We start from the raw sequence: 18,480 nt of genomic DNA on the forward strand, positions 1-18,480 counted from the left end.
AATGTGCGGTATTATGGGGTATTGAGTGTAGATTGATGAGGGGGAAAAGTTATTTAATCAATTTTAGAATAAGTCTGTGACGGAACAAAATGTGGATTTCGCTGTTGTTTCCTATTCCTTTCCGGATGTTACCATGTTGTTTTAGCACTCTAAACAAAAGTGCTACCACCCTGGTACCAACCAAACAAATTCATTAACCTGAAATGCACAGACAAACTGGCCACATTCACATACTTGCCTAACCTCACCTTTTGAAGTAACATATCACACACATGCAAAGCCTTACACATGGAAAACTTTACACATACTCATAGGCGGCGTGTCCAATAAGCTCAGGTTCCCTTAAAGTAAATTGAATGGAACTTGCCAAAATGATATACTCCTGTCTAAACACATATAAATACGTTCCTTCAAAACACCTCACCAGAATGCCTCCCGAGTGACGCAGTGGTCTGAGGCACTGCATCGCAATGCCTGCTGTGCAACTAGAGATCCTTGTTTGAGTCCACAAACCGGCCGTGACCGGGAGTCCCATGGGGCAGCACACAATTGGCCCAGCATCGTTCGAGTTAGGGGAGAGTTTGGCCTGCAGGGATGTTCTTGTCCCATCAGTTCTAGTGACTCCTGTGGCGGGCTGGGTGCAATTCACTTCTGTGGCATTAGTTTTGTGTCATTTTGTGGTATTAAAGATGATGCTAATGTATCCAGTCATGGCAAGTAAAGTGTTGTACAATTGCATGAAATGTGTTTATAAAACTTTACATTTTTCTCGGATACTGCTAAAGAATGTCCCTCTAGCTGGGGCTGAGCTCTGGATGTGAGCGGAAAAAAGGAGAAGATAAGCAGAACCAACATTTCTGACTATCCAATCTACTCATCACTTTAGCAATAAGTAGGCTATTTTATATTAGTCTGCAAATGCGGTGATAGATCCATGCAATGCTTTATCATAAAAGGTACATATTTTTGTGAAAAAATATTGTTTCCCCCAAACTTGAAACCCACATGCCACCTATTCACCTACCCAAAACACACACACTATGGCTTTGGCTTGATATTCCCCTAACAAGGTAGGCCTAAGAGTGCAGCGTGAGTCAATCAACCCAGCATGAGACAATGTAAAGCGTGACATCTAGTGGGAAAATCTGTTCTGTACCATGGAGTATATCAATAGTGAACTGGAGCCTACATTTCACAAGGGCAGATACTTAATCACTGTAAATACATTTACACTGTAGGTTAAGCCTAGATCATCACTGTAGCCTATTGTTAATGTATAGAATCTTCTAAAGTTTTCTTGGAGAGCAATTCCAGTCAGACAATGAAATAGGCCTACAGGCATAGCTGCAGGAAGATGTTTGGGAGTTGTGGTGCTGCGGTGGGGGGGGGGGGGGGGGGGGGTGTAGCTGGTACGCTCATACAGGACTAGTAAAGGCCCAGTGCACTGCTTTTGTGAGAGAAAAAACTACTTTTCTAGCTTTCTTTTTAAATTATATATTTTTATTCCGATTTTATGGAGTCAGCATCCTCAGCACCCCTACTTACTGCTGCTATACCTACAGGTAAAACATGTCCAGAATTTTGATGAACTGATTTAGAAATCAGACTTTACCTTAACAGGGCTGGGTTAGTTTCAGTTTCAGAAATTCAAGAATTGAATTTAACTTCTAGCCTAGGACTAGGAAAATGTAGCTCTACAGGAGCGTAGGCTATAATTTGAAGGCGACTTGGGAGGATTTTAACATTTTGGGCCCGTGGCCGCACAGGAATAAAGGAAGGACACTTTTGAGTACGAGCGAGGGAGGTGCTGCGTTTGCGAAGTCATAGCCATAGCGTAAATCGGAAATGCTAAACGTATGGTCGAGGTAAAAATGGATCTCCACGAAGAGGAACACCAATTGAAAGTTAAGGTAAATTCTAAACACCATTGTCAGCGTTGTGTATTTGTACAAAGATCATGATTTACTCTTATTATTTTCACTCTAACGTCACATGAATCTGATTTACGTGTCACCTGTCCTTGTATGCACTTGTCGTGAGAAAAACACGGCGCCAGGCTCTCCTTCTGTACCAAGGAATACCTTAATCCATTGTCGGCCTTTGTAATGTAGTTTTTAGTATATGCTATTTTATTATTTACATGGGTAAATACTTAATATTCGTTTGGGATTAATCTAGTTCTTTGATTCGTCCAGGTTGCTTCGTGCTATGGTAATGTTGAATAACATTTGGGAAGTTTACCAGTTTAATTGTGTGGTTTCTGTGATACATTGCAATAATCTAAAGACCGTTTGCAATTGCTGTAGACCTGTGACACTTTAGCCTAATGTGAATACAATGATATGAGGCCTGCAACGTAATACAAATGTAATGCAGTACAGTCAATATGTCAAGTTGTCAACTGAATAATTTGCATATTACTCTGACATAATACAGTATGTCAGCCAAACTACACTGAACAAAAATATAAAGTGTTGGTCCCATGTTTCATGAGCTGAGATTGAAAGATCCCAGAAATGTTCCATATGCACTAAAATCTTATTTCTCTCAAATGTTGTGCACACATTTGTTTTCATCCCTGTTAGTGGGTGGCAGATTGCCTAGAGGTTAAGAGTGTTGGGTTTCGGTTGCTGGTTCGAATCCCTGAGCCGACTAGGTGAAAAATCTATTGACGTGCCCTTGAGCAGGACACTTAACCAAAATAGCACATGTAAATTACTCAAATCAAATCAAATGTATTTATATAGCCCTTTGTACATCAGCTGATATCTCAAAGTGCTGTACAGAAACCCAGCCTAAAAACCCCAAACAGCAAGCAATTCAGGTGTAGAAGAACGGTGGCTAGGAAAAACTCCCTAGAAAGACCAAAGCCTAGGAAGAAACCTAGAGAGGAACCAGGCTATGTGGGGTGGCCAGTCCTCTTCTGGCTGTGCCGGGTGGAGATTATAACACTCCAGGGCATATGTAAAAATTAGTGAGCATTTCTCCTTTGCCAAGATATTCCTAAACCACCTGACAGGTGTGGCATATCAAGAAGCAGATTAAGCAGCATGAGCATTACACAGGTGTACCTTGTGTTGGGGACAATAAAAGGCCACTCTAAAATTTGCAACACAATGCCACAGATGTCTCATGTTTTGAGGCAGTGTACAATTGGCATGGTGACTGCAGGAATGTCCACCAGAGCTGAACTGAATGTTCATTTCTCTACTATAAGCCATCTCCAATGTCGTTTTAGAGAATTTGGCAGTACTTCCACCAGGCCTCACAACCGCAGACCACGTGTAACCATGCCAGCCAAGGATCTCCACATCCGGTTTCTTCACCTGCAGGATCATCTGAGACCAGCCACCCGGACAGCTGATGAAACTGGGTTTACACCACCATGGAATTTCAACTGTCAGAAATCGCCTCAGGGAAGCTTATCTGCATGCTCGTCATCCTCAACAGGATCTTGACCTGACTGCAGTTCGGCTTCGTAACCGACTTCAGTGGGCAAATGTACACTGGAGAAGTGTGCTCTTCACGGATGAATCGCGGTTTCAACTGTACCGGGCAGATGGCAGATGTATGGGAGAGCGGTTTGCTGATGTCAAAGTTGTGAACAGAGTGCCCCATGGTGCCGGTGGGGTTATGGCATGGGCAGGCATAAGCTGCGGAATGCAAGCACAATTGCATTTTATCGATGGCAATTTGAATGCATAGATATACAGTGATGAGATGCTGAGGCCCATTGTCGAGCCATTCATCCGCTGCCATCACCTCATGTTTCAGCATGATAATGCACGGTCCCATGTACACAATTCCTGGAACCTGAAATTGTCCCAGTTCTTCCATGGCCTGCATACTCACCAGACATGTCGCCCATTGAGCATGTTTGGAATGCTCTTAATTGACGTGTACAACAGCGTGCTCTAGTTACCACCAATTTCCAGCAACTTCTCACAGCCATTGAAGAGGAGTGGAACAACATTCCACAGGCCACAATCAACAGCCTGATCAACTCTATCCGAAGGAGATGTCACACGGCATGAGGCGAATGGTGGTCACACCAGATAATGATTGGTTTTCGGATCCACGCCCCTACCTTTTTGTTGTTGTTGGTATTTGTGACCAACAGATGCACATCTGTATTCCCAGTCTTGTGAAATCCATAGATTACGGCCTAATGAATTTATTTAAATTGACTGATTTGCTAATGTGAACTGGAACTGAGTAAAATATCAGAAATGGTTGCATTTTATACAGAGCTGTGAAAAGTATTTGCCCCCTTTCTGATTTTCTCTATTTTTGCATATTTTTTATGATGAATGTTATCAGATCTTCAAGCAAAACCTAATATTAGATAAAGCGACCCTGAGTTTACAAATAACAATAACAAAAAAGTATACTTTTGATTTTTTTAATTAACAAAGTTATGCAACACCCAATTCCCCTTTGTGAATAAGTAATTGCTCACTTACATTCAATTACTGGTTGTGCCACCTTTCGCTGCAATGACTGCAACCAAATGCTCCCTGTAGTTGTTGATCAGTCTCTCACATCACTGTGGAGGAATTTTGGCCCACTCTTGCGTGCAGAACTGCTTTAACTCAGCAACATTTGGGTTTTTAAACATGAACTGTTCATTTCAAGTCCTGCCATCTCAGTTGGGATTAGGTCTGGATTTTGACTAGGCCATTCCAAAACTAATTTTTTGGGGCTTTTAAGCAATTGTTCATGTAGACTTGATTGTGTGTTTTAGATCATTATCTTGCTTCATGACCCAGCTGCGCTTCAGCTTACAGACGGGATGGCCTGACATTCTCCTGTAGAATTCTCTGATACTTAGCAGAATTCCTTTTTCCTTCTATTAAGGCAAGTTGTCTAGGTCCTTAGGTAGCAAAACATCCCCAAACCATCACACTACCACCACCATGCTTGACCGTTGGTATGAGGTTCTTACAGTGGGATGCAGTGTTTGGTTTTCGGCAGACATAATGGGAGAACTGCTATCCAAAAAGTTGACTCAGGTTTGCCAAAAGCACCTGGATGTTCATCAAGAAGAATGTTTTTTGGACTATTTTTGTTCAGTAAATTTGCATAACATTGTCTTGAATTTAACTGAAGTCTCTCTCTCTCTGTTCAATCCAGGCAACAGTATCAACATGAAAAATAGGTCATAACCCTCCCATGCTGTACAAGAAAGCCCAGACAGTAATAAAGCATGGACCAGGCCTTTCCCAGCCTCCAGACCCCAGCCACTGGTCAATTTGAACCCAACACAGGAGAGCTCCAGCTCAGGGTGGACTTCTTCAGAAAGTTGGGCTACTCCCCCATGGAGGTTCGGTCCGCCCTGCTTAAGCTAGGCCTGAGTACAGACACCAACTCTGTACTGGGGGAGCTGGTCCGCAGTGGAGCCAGCACTAGTACTTCTAACTCAACCATCCCTGAGAGTGGTGACGATACTACTGGCCCCACAAGCCACACAGGCTCCAGCATGGCCTCCTCTAGGACCCATGGCCCCAAGAGAGACAGACCAGTCCCATTACTGGAAGACAGGCGGGACACAGACAGTGAACTGAAACCTATCGTTATTGACGGCAGCAATGTGGCCATGAGGTGAGCGAGTCTAGAAGTGATTTTTCTTTTTATGTTTGTCAGAGTTATTGAAGTGTTTCAATGAGTTCAGCTGTGTTGGTACACACGTGTATGTCATCAAATCAAATGAAATCCTATTTATTTATATAGCCCTTCGTACATCAGCTGATATCTCAAAGTGCTGTACAGAAACCCCAAACAGCAAGCAATGCAGGTGTAGAAGCACGGTGGCTAGGAAAAACTCCCTAGAAAGGCCAAAACCTAGGAAGAAACCTAGAGAGGAACCAGGCTATGTGGGGTGGCCAGTCCTCTTCTGGCTGTGCCGGGTGGAGATTATAACAGAACATGGCCAAGATGTTCAAATGTTCATAAATGACCAGCATGGTCCAATAATAATAAGGCAGAACAGTTGAAACTGGAGCAGCAGCACGACCAGGTGGACTGGGGACAGCAAGGAGTCATCATGTCAGGTAGTCCTGAGGCATGGTCCTAGGGCTCAGGTCCTCCGAGAGAGAGAAAGAAAGAGAGAAAGAGAGAATTAGAGAGAGCACACTTAAATTCCCACAGGACACCGAATAAGACAGGAGAAGTACTCCAGATATAACAAACTGACCCTAGCCCCCCGACACATAAACTACTGCAGCATAAATACTTGAGGCTGAGACAGGAGGGGTCAGGAGACACTGTGGCCCCATCCGACGATACCCCCAGACAGGGCCAAACAGGAAGGATATAACCCCACCCACTTTGCCAAAGCACAGCCCCCACACCACTAGAGGGATATCTTCAACCACCAACTTACCATCCTGAGACAAGGCCGAGTATAGCCCACAAAGTTCTCCGCCACGGCACAACCCAAGGGGGGGGCCAACCCAGACAGGAGTCCATTCATGTCATGTTCATGACAGTCCTGTCCTGTAATGGTTAACGTGTTATTGTGGTTGAGAAATTAGATGAAGCGGATGTATTGTATTATGTTCTCCTCGTGTGGTTTGTTGAACATCGCAATGATAATGACAGCCTGCTATGTGAAGAATACCTGCAAAACTACAGGTGTACAACTCTTCCCCTCCTTATCAGCTGTTGAACTATGACCCTTCAACACGAGAACCACATGCTCTTCTCATACACCTTAATGCAATTTTGTCAGCTGGGTTTGAAGAGGTAGTTAGCCATGCCTGTGCATGCCTTTGCTAAGGTTAATGCTGTACTATATGCAAATCTCCTACGCAAGTCTCCGCCTCGCACTGGCTCCCAGTGTTCATATTGAACAGGCCAGACAACATTGTCACTCAAGTCTTATTATGTCTTCTTAGTTCAAGTATTTGCATATACGACCATTTTTAACTGCCTGCTCCTTATTACATGAATGGACTCAAGCCAACATTTTTTCAGATCTTCTTAATTACAGTTTGATTACTTAGCTATTTGAGTATACAGCATATGTTTGGACTCGCTTCAATTCATAAACCAATAAGGAAACACAATCCACGTGTATGTTCAAAGGAATGTCAGATTCACATGTGGTGACAGGTAGCCTAGCAGTTAAAGCCATTGGGCCAGTGAGTGAAAGATCACTGGTTCAAATCTGACTGGGTGAGAAAGTCTGTTGATGTACCCTTGAGCAAGGCACTTGATCCTAAGACTTTTACGTTTAATTCCACTCGTGCCGTGCTTATTTAGCTTTTTGCGACCCACAGAAACGGCAGAAGAGCACAACATGTCAAATCCTAAAGAGTTGCTGCAAGGAGTGTCGACGGAGCTCAGTGCTTATTATTGGATATATTAGGATGCAAAATCGGACTTTTTGGATATAATGTTAATGATATGTTAGAGAAAGAGAATGATTTAGAACATAAATAATCATATTTGTCTTGGTAAAATGCCATCACCAAAGCTCGTTTTCACCCGTGCCTGTGTTCCTGTGTTTTATTTTTTGCAAACCTTGTCATTCGCTTGCATTGCCACTGTGAAGTGAATGAATTGTAGACAGGCGAGAAATGATTTGGTCAAATTAGCTTTGCTCTACCTATTTGTTTTATCAATGAAACAGAGATCGACATAAAACTGCACCTTCACCTCTCTGCCCTCTTCACTAGAAATGTTTGTTGATTCATCGAAAGTAATGACATATTTATTTATCCCATTTCCTGCTCTCTTGTCTCCCTTCCAGTCATGGTAACAAACAAGTGTTCTCCTGTAGGGGAATTGAGTTGGCAGTGATCTATTTCCTGGATAGAGGTCACTCAACGGTCATTGTGTTTGTGCCCTCATGGCGCAAGGAGCAGCCCAGGCCTGATGTCCCCATCACAGGTGAGATTCACAAATAGTGCATTCAGATTTATAGTGCATCCACATTGTGTTACGTTACAGCCTTTTTCCAAATTTAATTAAATACAAAAAAGTTCATAAAATTTTTGCAAATGTATTCAAAATAAAAAACAGATACCTTATTTACATAAGTATTCATGCCCTTTGCTATGAGACTCAAAATTGAGCTCAGGAGCATCCTGTTTCAATTGATCAACATTGAGATGTTTCTACAAGTGGATTGGAGTCCACTTGTGGTAAATTCAATTGATTGGACATGATTTTGAAAGGCACACACCTGTCTATGTAAGGTCCCACAGTTGACAGTGCATGTCAGAGCAAAAACCAAGCCATGAAGTCAAAGGAATTGTCTGCAGAACTCTGAAACAGGATTGTGTTGAGGCACAAAACTGGGGAAGGGTACAAACAAATTTCTGCAGCATTGAAGGTCCCCAATAACACAGTGGCCTCCATCATTCATAAATGGAAGAAGTTTAGAACCACCAAGACTCTTCCTAGAGCTGGCCACCCGACCAAACTGAGCAATCGGGGGTGAAGGTCCTTGGTCAGGGAGGTAACCAAGAGCCCAATGTTCATCTCTGACAGAGTTCCTCTATGAAGATGGGAGAACCTTTCAGAAGGACAACCATCTCTGCAGCACTCCACCAATCAGGCCTTTATGGTAGAGTGGCCAGACTGAAGCCACTCCTCAGTAAAAGGCCTATGACAGCCCGTTTGGAGTTTGCCAAAAGGCACCCAAAGGACTCTCAAACCATGAGAAACAAGATTATCTGATCTGATGAAACTAAGGTTGAACGCTTTGGCCTGAATGCCAAGCATCACTTCTGGAGGAAACCTGGCACCATCCCTACGGTGAGCCATAGTGGTGGCAGTATCATGCTGTGGGGATGTTTTTCAGTGGCAGGGACTGGGAAACAAGTACAGAGAGATCCTTGATGAAAACCTGCTCCAGAGCGTTCAGGACCTCAGACTGGGGCAAAGGTTCACCTTCCAACAGGACAACTACCCTAAGCACACATCCAAGACAACGCAGAAGTGGCTTCGGGACAAGTCTCTGTCCTTGAGTGGCCCAGCCAGAGCCGGGACTTTAACTTGATCAAACATCTCTAGAGAGTCCTGAAAATTGCTGTGCAGCGACACTCCCCATCCAACCTGACAGAGCTTGAGAGAATCTGCAGAGAGGAATGGGAGAAACTCCCCAAATACAGGTGTGTCAAGCTTGTAGCGTCATACCCAAGAAGACTCAAGGCTGTAATCACTGCCAAAGGTGCTTCAACAAAGTACTGAGTAAAGAGCCTGAATACTTATTTACATTTCTTTGTCATTATGTTGTATTGTGTGTTGATTGATGAGGGGAGAAAAAACATTTCATCCATTTTAGAATAAGGCTGTAATGTAAAAAATGTGGAAAAAGTCAAGGCGTCTGAATACTTTCCGAATGCACTGTAGTTCGAATTAGACTAGTCTCTCTTTCTGAATATTAATACTTATTTAATACCAGGCGATTTTGAACACACAAACTAAGCTCATGTACAATATTGAACAATGCTTTTTAGTCTAGATTTTAGTCTACATTTTGTGAGGTCAGCAATACGTATAAATACTAGACACAGAAAATCAACACACTACAATAAAGTACAGTATTCGTTTTGACTGTTGCTTTAAAATACTGCAATACATTCCCTTATCTCATTGGTATGCAGGGGTTTGGTAAGTACACTCACTGCACCTACAGTATGTTTCCAGTCATGTGATGTGTCTGTAATATGAGACTGAGGCAAAAGGCATTGGAAAACTCCACCAGAGGGTATTGCTGGACAAATGTTGAAATACTGAAATCCAGAACTCCTGCCTGACATCATACTCTAGGCTCTCTGGAAAAAAATATATAAATAAATTGTCCCGATTGTGATTGCTTCAACCCACATGTTGTCGAACACAGACTCTTGTCCATGTACCTGAAGGCTATCAGTTATCAGTTGTTAGGTGTTTGTGTTAACCTAGCGAATCCACGAACAAAGCCAGTGTGCAGTAGGGCGGACCACTATTTGAAGCTGATGCATCATCACCTAGTACCCGCTGCTTGCATGGTTCAGTGGCTTTGTCTGAGGTGGAGCAAGCAAGCGAAAAGTTATGTTTTCAATCCCAGTAACCAGGAAGTAAAAATAACCTCGACAGTCAGTCCTACCTGGGAATTGGGAAATCCCCAACCAGGAAGTGCAACTGTTTTTCTCACACACCCAGGTTACTGTCTGTGTCTTTAACTGTTTCCATTCAAGCATAGCGTTAAGGTTTAAGTGTCAAGTAATTGTTGTTACCTGAACTATCAAAGCATTTGTGACACAGACAGTTGACATTTGTGAGTGCTTTTCAGGCTTTAGTCTATAGTAGTCTCTAAAAATCTCAAGAACATTTTTCAATATGGAGCCCTATGTCTCACACTTAAGTCAGGGTGGATATACAAGTGTATCATTAGGAGTGCTGTTCTAAGACAAAAATACATTATTTTTTAGGTTATATTGGATAAGATGACATGGACAGGGGGGGACCAGATCCTCGATCGCTACTCCTACTTTGAGACACCATATGAATATTTGTATTTATTTTTATTTCACCTTTATTTAACCAGGTAGGCTAGTTGAGAATAAGTTCTCATTTGCAACTGCGACCTGGCCAAGATAAAGCATAGCAGTGTGAACAGACAGCAACACAGAGTTACACATGGAGTAAACAATAAACAAGTCAATAACACAGTAGGAAAAAAAAAAGTCTATATACATTGTGTGCAAAGGGCATGAGGAGGTAGGCGAATAATTACAATTTAGCAGATATGCAATTACAATTTAGCAGATATAGCAGATCAGTTCTTTCCAAAGTTGGATTACTGAACATTGTTGCCTTTAGCTTGTCCATTTTGTTTATTTAAATGACAATTTCCATTGTCCATTTTCACACTGTGTGTACACCGGTCCATTTATTCAAAGTTCATTTTGAATGTATTTGTCAATGCTTTAATTTAGTCTGCTGGGAGGTTTCCATGTTATATGATACTGGGGATGTAGGTTGTGAAGTTTGAATAGCTTATGTAATAATTAGCCAGTCATGTAATATTTGTTTTAAATGATTGATGGTTTTGTGCTCTGTATGTTTTGTCTCAGGGATTTTTTTCCCCCGCAGTTGATGGATTCGTTCTGTGTCCCCTGTTTGATTTGTGACACTATACCATATTTGACCGAAGCAATGTTATGCAACACTTTATTATCATAGTGTCACCTGGCTTGTTTATATCATGCAAAGGTATAGAATACATTGTTTTTGTTTTGAAATATTAGTCATGTTAATGTGTACTAAGACGACATTAACCGTTAAGGCAGTGGAATATTTTGTGTCAAACAGAATTCCAAAACGATGAAAGACCAAACATAAAGCGAACCATCTCTGCTTCTTTCATCACCAACAACAGCAGTCCATGTAATCTTATTGATTAGTATCTATCCGGCAAAACTGATCCTAGATCAGCACTCCTACTCTGAGAAGCTTTATGGATACAGGCCCGAGACTGGGCCATAATAAAACACTTGGTGAAACATCTGCACATTTTATTTCCAGACCAACACATTCTAATGGAGCTAGAGAAGAAGAAGATAGTCGTCTTCACTCCCTCGAGACGTGTCGGTGGTAAACGGGTGGTCTGCTACGACGACCGTTTTATTGTGAAGCATGCCTACGAGTCGGACGGCGTGATCGTGTCCAACGACACCTATAGGGACCTGCAGGGAGAGCGTCCGGAGTGGAAGCGTTGTATCGAGGAGAGGCTGCTTATGTACTCTTTCGTCAATGACAAGTGAGTACTGGGGGAGGGTAGACAGTGGCAGGCATGAATTAAGGGGAGAAGATACAATGGTGAAGAGGCCAGTGGGGCCAGGAATTCAATCCCCCCCCCCAGGGGGACCATACATGTGGTATGGGGGGTTTCAGCGGGTAACATCTGTCATAAATACAGATTTTTGGACAGAAACATGAAATGTATAAACAGGTTTTTAACTTTAAAAAAAAAAGTATTAATCATGGATTGATGTCAAGGGTAGATAAGTAGAACTATTTGAGTCATGCACAGAAATAGCGAGCAACTTAGTTCCGAAAAGCAGATGTGACCTTTAGAGCAGATACTGTAGTAGTGTAATACACTGTAAGGCCATGGTCACCAACTGGTCGATCTCCAAGGCATTCCTAGACGATCGCCAAACATTTCAGCAGCCCTGCGTGCCAGGTAGGTGAATTGTTCCATTTTAAACCTTCCCGGCGGGCCCGGAGAGTAAATCAAGTGCACTATAGGCCTACCGCTGGCCAATCGGATGGCTCAGATTACCATTATGTAGTAATGTAGCAGGCATAAAAGAAAGCTACAGCAAAGTTGAGATTTTGAGATTTCAGAACTTTTAAAACCATGATTCCACAAATACAGCAACAAGCTGGTGTTTTTGAGTGTGTTCCTGTTTAAGTTCTTGCTCAGCACTGTCAACACTTCTTATTCAACACTTTTATTATCCATAAAATGCACATTCATCCTACTTCCACTGGCGCTACAACCAGTACTGAAGCTGTAATGAATGAGTAGGAAGGTATATCGATGGGCTTGCGTGGTTATTATTAGCTGCTTGGGTCTTTTTTTAATATCAAGGAATATTTCACTTTCTCTGTTCAAAGGAGTAACAACAAGTATTTGTCTAGAGGCAGAAATAATGTTGTGCAACTCGAGTTTTGCCATCCGCTGGAAGACGGTGTCCCTTTTTGGTCTACTGAGGAAAGGGAAAGCGTAGGGACTTTAAGAGGCAAACCTTCAGTCTGCTGCTCTCTCCCTCTACTGAGACTGACCATCAGATGCAGGCACCATCAGCCCAGTAAAATACATGATTATTTAAATGTAGCTCACTCAGCTGTGCCTCCACAAGTAATACAACAACTGATCTATTACCGGTGTGATTGTATAGCCTACCTAAAATCTATTAAAATGGTGCGAACAATACATGTGCAGGAAATTCAAGCAAAGCCAATATGCGGTGACAATGTATTGGGCCTATAGCCTACTGCATCAACCTAATTGTTACAGTACTGTTTTTAATAGGTTAATTTTGCATAGGCTTTTTTAATGTAATCTTCAAAAAATATCTGTGCGGTAGATCTCAGCTTGCATTTTGACTCAAAGTGATCTTAACTCAAAGGTTGGTGACCACTCCTGTATGGTTAGAGGATGATTAATGAGACATGTATTCATGTCATTATTTCAGATAGGAAAAGCAAACATTCCCTCTGACTGCACCACGTCTTATTGTTCTTATAGATTAGATCCTCCATCACTTCTCTGCCTGTGTGGTTTTCTGATCAATATTACCCATTTCCCGGCCCAGATTCATGCCCCCAGATGACCCGCTTGGTCGTCATGGTCCCAGTCTGGAGAACTTCCTTCGGAAGAAGCCTCTGCTGCCAGAACACAAGCGCCAACTCTGTCCTTATGGTAAGATATCAACCATAGAGATATGTGTGTGAGGTACCATAGGGTTCTAATTTGATTGTCTGAACACTGAAGCTTATTTTAAAACCTATCTTGTTGAATCAAAGTACTAAGCTAGGATCAGGTCTCCATTAGGCATAACTGATTTTATATCAGCACTTCTAATCTGAGACTCGTTGTGAAGAATCCAGATACTTAGAATAATACTGTTATTTTAGATTTAGGTAGTAAAACTGTAATAACTGTCATGTTTAGTAACTGTCATTTATGTGTTCTATTTCAGGTAAAAAGTGCACCTACGGCGTGAAGTGTAAGTTCTACCACCCTGAGCGCACTCACCAATCCCACTCCTCGTTGGCTGACGAGCTCAGGGAGAAGGCAAGGCTCTCCTCGGAAAAAGAGGACCGGAATCCCATGATGTCACACCTGAGGGGCCCCCAGGCCGACCCGGGATCCTTTCCCTCCTACTCTCTGGAGAATGACCTGGAGCACAGGTTGACGTTAGAGCACCGCGGTTCCCTGAGGGAGGGTCCCAAGAGCCAGGTAACTGAGAACATGTTGCTATACTGGGATGGGCCACGCTCCAGTAGGAACCAGCAGGCCCGCAGCCCCACAGCAGTAGGCCAAGGACAGATGGATTGGCCCAGTATGCTCTCCCCCTCCACTACTACTGACCTCCCCTATGCCAGCATCTCCCATGAGTGCCTGGACTCTGGTTTTGGCTCCTATGAGAGCCAGAGCCAGTACTCGGATGTGTCCCAAGGCCACAGCAAGGCCTTCAGGCCCAGGCAGCAGCAGGGCTTCCCCTCTGGTTCCAGACATCCAGGCATACATCCAGAGAGGCTGGCCCAGGACAGCCCCCAGCCCTGCAGGTGTTTCCATTTGGCTCCCTCCTCAGGTCCCCAGCAGCAGCACCACAGCAACCCACACCTCGAGTCCCACTCCCAATCCCAGCTGAGGTATGACACCTACTCGCCTCCTCTGTACCCACCCAACATGCACCACTACAGCCTCCCCTGCAACTTCCAGCAAGACGGGGTGGGGGCACACCATTTCCACCCCCATCAGCACCCCCAGAAATACTGGTCAGACCCCTTCCATGGCGGGGTCCCCCAGGCTAGGGCATCCTGTAGCCTCCCCCCCGGCCCCCACCCTACCCCGCATGGAGCCCCCCACTCATGCTCCTCTTACAGGAATCAGCAGGAACACGACTCCTGGGCCCAGCCACCTCCACCTTCTGCCTTTGACTCAGAGAGAGAGGAGCTCCGTAAGAAACTGCAGGCCATTTTCAACCCCCACCAGGTGGATACGGTCATGGAGATGTTCCCTCACCTGATGGACGCCCAGAAGCTGGCTGCAGAGATCCTCAACCTCAAATCTCAGAGAGGTGCCTTCTGATGCCTCTAAGAATCTTGTCTAAGGGGTTGATTCAGGGTTGAGATAAGCTTGCACAACTCTTAACTTCCACGTAAATCATTCATTGATGTCAATGGGATACTTGGGTGAAAATGTGCCTTGGGTAATTCTCTTGCGCTTTTCCTTTAATTTACTCTAACGGTTTGAACTGTTTTGAATGTGAAAGGGCAACATTTTGTTGTTGATGTTGTCCTTCCTTCGCGATCATGTGCTTGCATAGCTTATGTGAAATCCATGACAGGTAGTGTGTTCACAGTTTGGGAGAATCGGCATGAATCCCCTGTCGTGTTTAACTGGATAATTTGAGATTTTGACTTATTGAAGTTGTATACATTTATAACAGTGTAGTCAAATCTTGCCTTTAGACTCAGTACCATGGCAAAAGTGAATCTAGAGCGTTTGACTGTTGATGCATATTGTATCATCATTTGGGATATACGGTATGTGATCTCTCGTTTGTCCGAAATTCAGCTCTCATGCAATAAGAAATAATTGTCTAAAATAATGTCCTTGTCTAAAATGTCACCTTTTTACTGTTTTTGTTTATATTGTGGTTCTGATGGCCATAATGTATTTCCTGTCTCATAGACAAATATTCAGATTTCCATCTCTTTATGCAGTGTGGAATGCAATGGTATACCTTTTTCCGTGTATAAAGCTACACCCAAAGAGCCCCAAACACTATACAGTATCCTTTTAAGCAAGATTATATGTGGAAGAAGCTGCCAAAGAACTGAATGAATGTTTTAGAAGCACTTTGTCATTGATCCAAATGTTCTAATTCCCTCATAGACCAGAATGTGACTTTTTCAGCAAATATGTGTACTGTAATATGGCTTGTGAGGGTCTCTTGTATCACCAAAGACTGGGTAAATCCAAAAGATCTTTTAAAGTAACTGTCCAGTGTTTCCCGATTTCTATGAAATATGACCTCAAATTAATTACAATACAGTATGAGTGAAATGGTTTTCCTTCCAAAATGTTTTAAGTAGGTTAAAAAGCAGCCTTTCTGTGTTGGAATGGTGTGAGCGTATATCATTTTTAAATTGTTGTATATTCATGCGAATAGACTGCTGATTGGCTATCTCAAGCTCCTGAGGAGGATGACAACATCCTCTGAGGAAATATTTTCTAAAATGCTTGCTGTTTGTTTGAGTTTAAGGGTATTTTTTTAATGGTTTCTCCAATTTATGCTTTGGCCACATACGAGTATAATATGAGTCATCAACATTATTTGGGTATGAGTTAACAGAATATTAACTTTTTTTTAAAGTGAGATTTCCACTGAACAATTACTTTAACAATGTTTCTATGTTAGTTGTTGGCTATCCACTTATAGATTTGTAAGTGCCTAAACATGTCAAATGTATAATTAAATTATCATGGACATTTGGAGTAGAGTTCTTGGTCTAAACAAATTGTTAAACTTTTTATTTGTTATTTTAAACTGTTTATTTTACAGCACGGTAAGTACTAGCTAGGTATTTAAAGTCAGAATGTTGTTATTATTATGAAGCTTGTGGTACCAATGCATATCAGGTTATTAGTGTTAATGCAGTCATAACTACATGGTACTTTAAATCATTAACAGGTAACACTAGGCATTTTATTTCAATGCAAATATTATATATTTTTAGAGTAGGCCACTTTTTCTTCAGACTACAAATAGCTACTATACCAAATTTGTTGCCAAGTACTTTCCAGTACCTAGTACTTATCTGTAATAAAGGGTTACTCACTAATTTTCTATTCATTTATATAGCACTTAACCACTGCCTTTGGATGTTGGGAAATCATGTTACACTAAAATGAGAGGTTTGAAATATACCTGTCTGTATTTTCTAATGTCATGTCTCTGTATTGTCTCAAGCTACTGCACTATGATACGGCACGGTCTATTGTTTCAGTGCCTGAGAGTGTAGACAGTCATATTCTCCATGATGAGGATCTGATGATGACCATAGCTCAGGGCTCTCCAACCCTGTTCCTGGAAGGCCACCCTCATGTAGGTTTTAGCGAAATGAAGTTCTTGCCACAAGGTCAACAGAAACCACATACCAATTTCGTTCGTGTCAACTTTCCCGGATATTCCATTATCGCTAGACAACACTAGCAAATATCTGTCTAGCAGCTGGCTACGGCATGTTTGCTAGCTAGCTTGCTCTTTGAAGATGTTTCCATCCAAAATGTTAGCAAAGCGACACTATCTTAACTCCTCCACATTTCCTGGATCGGTTGAACACTGCAGAAGAGAACCTCTCCAAAAAAATGTTTTGTCTCGTCAGGACCCAAATGTGGGGTGTCCCGCTCAGGTGTTTTACGCTTGCTACGATAGGTTAGCTAAATACCATTTAAATATGCCATGTCATGTAGATACTGTAGACATGTTGTGAGACGTGATGGCATGTCCCTGTCATTATGTAAATATACATTAGGCTCACAGTGTAACAAAGAATCTTCATTTAATTGAATGTCATACAGAGTTACCTTTTAAGTGTAATTCCACCATTTTATTAACCTCATGTTCATTATGGTGCTGAAGAGGAGGGTCAAATGTGGTGTGAGACCTAGATTCAATCAGATCAAGCGTTAACCGGTGATAGCCGACACCCACATAGCTGATATTTTGACTGTGTCGAAGGTGTAACTGCATTGAAGCTGTCAAATCAGTGAACAGCTGCTCTTGATCATTGTCAGGAAGCTACACCAGAATGAGAAAGTGTAGGCTAAATAGACATTAATGACGCTCAAATAGAAAATCATTCAACGAAATAATTAGGATTTCTATCAGGTGTAGATTACATATCACATTCCAGTGTTCAAACTTGTAAACAAGGCTGCATAGGATTTCTCTTAATGCGACTCAGTGCAACCAATAGCAATGTCTGCTTTAGGTATAATGCCAGGAGCCGCTTGTGGATTTGACCGCTCTAACGCAGTTCCACCTCAGACCCGCCAAAACAACCGCCGGCTAAAGCAGATCGGATTGAATAGAGCCATAAGTCTCCATTTGAAGGGGCAATCAGCAGTTGAAACATTAACAAAGCGTCCTCCCAGCCCGTTTCGCTAAAAAGCTGAGGGACGGGGCTGGAGGAATATAACCACTCTTAAATTCAGAGAAAGAGCTATGGAGGCAAGGACTGACCATCCATCCATTGCTTCAATAATCACTGGGTATAATATAATTAATTTATAAATCCAAAAATGGATGTAGCAAAATTGCGCCTTTTAAGGCTTAGACTCATGCCAGATTTGATGAAGCTAGTTATTGAATATGCCAAGCTAACATGTATCATGCTCATGCTCTTCCGCACATCGGCCTCCTCACTCTCTATCCCATACACACACCCTATATTCTTTGAAAATCCAGCATGGGTTTTCAAATCTGATCTTTGTGCGGCTATGATTCACATTGCAAGCTTTAGCAAAACACTCAAACTGATTTCCAGACAGTTTTCTCTGATGTTTTTTAAGCCGGTGACATGCAGCCTCAGATCTCAAGCCTCAACTCCCAAGCCCTACGGGTTTCCCTTTGCCCTGTATTTTAAGGAATGCTATTGTAGGTACTTGAAAACCTCCCACTAATATTCCACTGTCAGATCTGCACAGGTATGTGCCTGTAGTGCATTTTCCTGTCATAT

General features: G+C 42.5%; 1 protein-coding gene across 3 annotated transcripts; it reads left to right on the forward strand.

The window, feature by feature from the left end:
* Window positions 1-1,360: 1,360 nt before the first annotated feature.
* LOC110517541 (ribonuclease ZC3H12A) lies at window positions 1,361-16,581 on the forward strand. 3 transcript variants are annotated; one of them, XM_090229276.1, is made up of 6 exons: window positions 1,361-1,910; window positions 3,239-5,601; window positions 7,754-7,893; window positions 11,521-11,755; window positions 13,320-13,426; window positions 13,707-16,581. In XM_090229276.1, the coding sequence occupies exons 2-6, from the start codon at window positions 5,207-5,209 to the stop codon at window positions 14,819-14,821; spliced, it is 1,992 nt and encodes a 663-aa protein (XP_090085402.1). In that variant the 5' UTR covers window positions 1,361-1,910; window positions 3,239-5,206; the 3' UTR covers window positions 14,822-16,581. The 3 variants fall into 3 exon arrangements, with proteins under 3 accessions (XP_090085402.1, XP_021451220.2, XP_090085403.1); XM_021595545.3 differs by having other exon boundaries at window positions 5,134-5,601; XM_090229277.1 differs by having other exon boundaries at window positions 1,418-1,562; window positions 5,134-5,601.
* The last annotated feature ends 1,899 nt before the right edge of the window (window positions 16,582-18,480 follow it).

This window comes from Oncorhynchus mykiss, chromosome 3, assembly GCF_057628025.1.
Source record: "Oncorhynchus mykiss isolate SJ-2025 chromosome 3, ASM5762802v1, whole genome shotgun sequence".
NCBI classification, from domain to species: Eukaryota; Metazoa; Chordata; class Actinopteri; order Salmoniformes; family Salmonidae; genus Oncorhynchus; species Oncorhynchus mykiss.

Excerpts from the sequence above, each read along its gene's own strand:
- LOC110517541 (XM_090229276.1), top strand. The coding sequence starts at position 5,207 with ATGGACCAGGCCTTTCCCAGCCTCCAGACCCCAGCCACTGGTCAATTT. Across the intron at positions 5,602-7,753 it reads GGCAGCAATGTGGCCATGAG|TCATGGTAACAAACAAGTGT; the intron begins GTGAGCGAGTCT and ends TCTCCCTTCCAG. Across the intron at positions 11,756-13,319 it reads TACTCTTTCGTCAATGACAA|ATTCATGCCCCCAGATGACC; the intron begins GTGAGTACTGGG and ends TTCCCGGCCCAG.